The following is a 3,146-nucleotide window of genomic DNA, read 5'->3' as shown; positions in this document are numbered from 1 at the left end:
GGTTCTGAAAAATTGATGAGAGAATCCGCTTGCTTGCTTGCTTACTCACTCGAGTCATATTAAGAAGAAACATCGGTCTCTCATGCTGTGAGAGAGGGAGGACCCGGGGGTGATGTGTGGCCGGGTTAATGATGTGCCCGTCAGTACCTGATTGCATCTTGAGCGATTGGCGTATTCCCATCCCCATTGATAGAACAGACAGGGGAGTCCATCGGTCTCCCACATTCCCAGTCACCTTAGATAGCTAGATAGCGACTAGATATGTGTATTGATTGATTGATGAATTGCAGGTCCGCTTCTTTTTTTCTTCTCGTTTTTCCCCCTTTCTTTTCTTGCGAGAGAATGGCTTAAGATGTAAATGTAAGATGGGGTTCTGTTCGAGGAGATATCCTAGAGTGATTTTGCTGGTGAAAAGACTCAACCTTACCAGATTTCTCATATGATGGACAGTTCTGTACCAATCATGAGTGTTAGGCGGTCAAAGACTCGTCCGTTAATGGGTGAATACCCCTTATCACCTGAGATGTTTACTCGCGAAGACCTTCTGTACGACATTTCTCGCGTTTCAACCGACTATCAAGAACTGGAATTACGGAGCAACTCAGAAGCCTCTCTTCCCGGTCTAATACACATGCGCCGGGGCTGGTCTGGTGGGTGGAAAGCACACCACGAGCATGGCGGCTGCTCCATCCTACTCTTTCGCACCACACCCGAGTGGTCCCAGCCTGAGGATCCAGGATCGCGTTGGACGACTGAAGATGGTAGACTGTAGGCAAGGACTAGGTCAGATCTCGAATGCACGATGAGGGTCGAGGATACTCTGGATTCTGGGTTACTGGATGCTCTTGTTGCATGTTGGATTGCAAAGCAATGGTCTCATATTGTAACAACCCACAAAGGACGAAGTGAAAAAACATCGAAATAGCTGTGTATGTTACGGATTCCCTCACCGGACATACCGGACATACCATGTCTCGGTGGTCTAGGCACCGCACACACCATTTCTGCCTCCTGTAGATACTCTTTCTTCTACATACATTATTACCATACCAGATTATGACCATATCATATTCCATTCCGTGACAGTGTAAGACACAAGCGTATAAGCTCCCGAGTCGCGTCATTATGTTCCAGCGACGAAATGGAATGCAGACATCATCGAAGGTTCCACCTTTGGCAGGGCTCGATGATCCATTTTCGGAATTGGGCTCGGCTATCTGATTGTTCCACAAATGGCGCACCTCCTCACTCACAACGATTCTCCTTCATCCAAAGGTCCAAATAGTCCGACTATGGACGGGATCTCTGCCTATCAAAACGGGTCCGCAGCCGGTGCTGCACAAATGCTTGACATACACAGCTCATTACCAGAGCTTAAGAATGACACTAGAGACATTGCTCAAACGATCGAGCAAGCGCTGCCGTCGATGCGACAGATCTGCAAGAGCTGGGATGGTCGTTTTTCCAGGGGAAAACGGTGGCTGAGGAGGGCTGTGGTAGAAATGCGGCAATGCTTTCTGTAATACCACTACGACCCGGTGCCAATATTATTGGGTGCAGGAAAGTTGAAGTTAGGCTCCTAGGAAGATGAGTGGAAAGATCGGCTCGAGGTGGTGGCGCAATACGTGCGGAGATATTGAAATAATGGAGGTGGGTATAGGCAGCCCACAGGGGTGGCTATGGAGGACACCGTCGAAAGTGATTACAGACAGGGGAGAGAAGTAAGAAGGTTACACCGCTGTAAGGAGACCGTCAGCGTCATTTTCGGTATCAGACTTATCTGAGGACTAAATATACTGCCAATCAGACGCACTCAGGAAGCCCTCGCTATTCCGATACCATCGCTCATATGGAAACGACTGCGTGTCACTGGACTATCGGCACAAAGGCTTTGTTGTCTACCAGCCGGTAGTGAAACCCATCTCCATGACATTTCAGAGATATCTTAGGTCCGATTGTGAAACGTTGACAAACCTTTGTAGGACGGTGGAAATGATTTATCAGGAGTTGAAGCTATATTATGGGAGGAATTGATAGGATTAAAGATTGCAACGAAGGCTAGAAACTTGGTTTATACCAGTCATGGGATCCAGTCCTTAACGTTGATTGATGACTATTTACTTTGGTTTCTTAGCGACTTCTCCAATCTTTAGGAAAGGCACGCCAGCGTGCGTTTGAATATCAACGCTTCCAGTCAGCCAATTTCCTCTGATACTCTTCCGGCTCTAGCACATCAACAAAGCGGTGGGGAGAATCCGGATAGTCCAGCAGGAGTAGACGACAGCCTTTATGTACGTCAGCGAATTGCGTAGCTGGTCTCCATGGTCTTTTGGCTGAGACCAGATCGACCTGTCGGAGACTATATGTGATGTCATCCCAGAACAGATACTCTGATCGAAAGCCTTTGGAACGATAGGTCAAGAGTTTTGTGGGCTCGACCACTATCGAGTCACAACCGCGGACTTCGGATACATTGAGAGTAATGCCACACTTGAATTTGATTTCATGGGTAGACGAATCAAAGGAGTGCGGCATCAAGCACTTGAGAAACAGTTCAAAATTCTCTGGATCGGCTTTGAATGTATTGCCTCGTCGAGTGTGTGCCCAAGTGTAAAGGGCCATATATGCCGTACTTGAAGCTCGTTGATGATTATAGTAGACTCTCAAGTTCGAACCGATCAACGTTGGCATCAGTCCCCACTCTCTAGCTTTGGTTACCCAAGCTGAATCTCGAAAAATGGCGCTCCAGACTCGGACATGCTTGGCCTGCGATTTATTGCTGAACTTAAATCCAAAGATCTGAGTAGCGCTCTTCACGGAAAACGAAGGTAAATCTTGCGTAATTTGATCCCAGATTTATTGGGCGAGACGGATCATTTTGAATAGGATATAATCAACATTATAACATCTTGATGCGAGAATAATGAGAAATACCACCTATAAAAGGTTCTCTGATAAGTCAGGACGATTCCAATTCTAGAAAGTTTTCCAATTTTGGACCTTCAACTGTTTGCGTTCACGGAGCTAATAAATAAGTAAAATACGTGCACGCCAGCCGTTTCCTTCTTACAGTATGTAGGGTACATAACTTCTGGCTAGCGGAATTTTTTTTTTTTTTTTATTTTTTTTTTTTTTTTTTTTTTTGT

At 46.2% G+C, this 3,146-nt stretch overlaps 1 protein-coding gene across 1 annotated transcript; it reads right to left on the bottom strand.

Annotated features, from left to right (window-relative positions):
* Positions 1 to 2,181: 2,181 nt before the first annotated feature.
* Positions 2,182 to 2,622, bottom strand: HO173_003387 (uncharacterized protein; the record flags this gene model as incomplete). The annotated part of the gene is made up of 1 exon (XM_037305314.1): positions 2,182 to 2,622. One exon carries the CDS (start codon positions 2,620 to 2,622, stop codon positions 2,182 to 2,184), a length of 441 nt encoding a protein of 146 aa, XP_037167722.1.
* Positions 2,623 to 3,146: the final 524 nt, after the last annotated feature.

This window comes from Letharia columbiana (assembly GCF_014066305.1).
Source record: "Letharia columbiana isolate WasteWater2 chromosome Unknown Sc0000008_s0, whole genome shotgun sequence".
NCBI lineage: Eukaryota > Fungi > Ascomycota > Lecanoromycetes > Lecanorales > Parmeliaceae > Letharia > Letharia columbiana.
The sequence above is the reverse complement of the archived record's forward strand: the minus strand, read 5'-3'. Positions and strand labels throughout refer to the sequence as shown.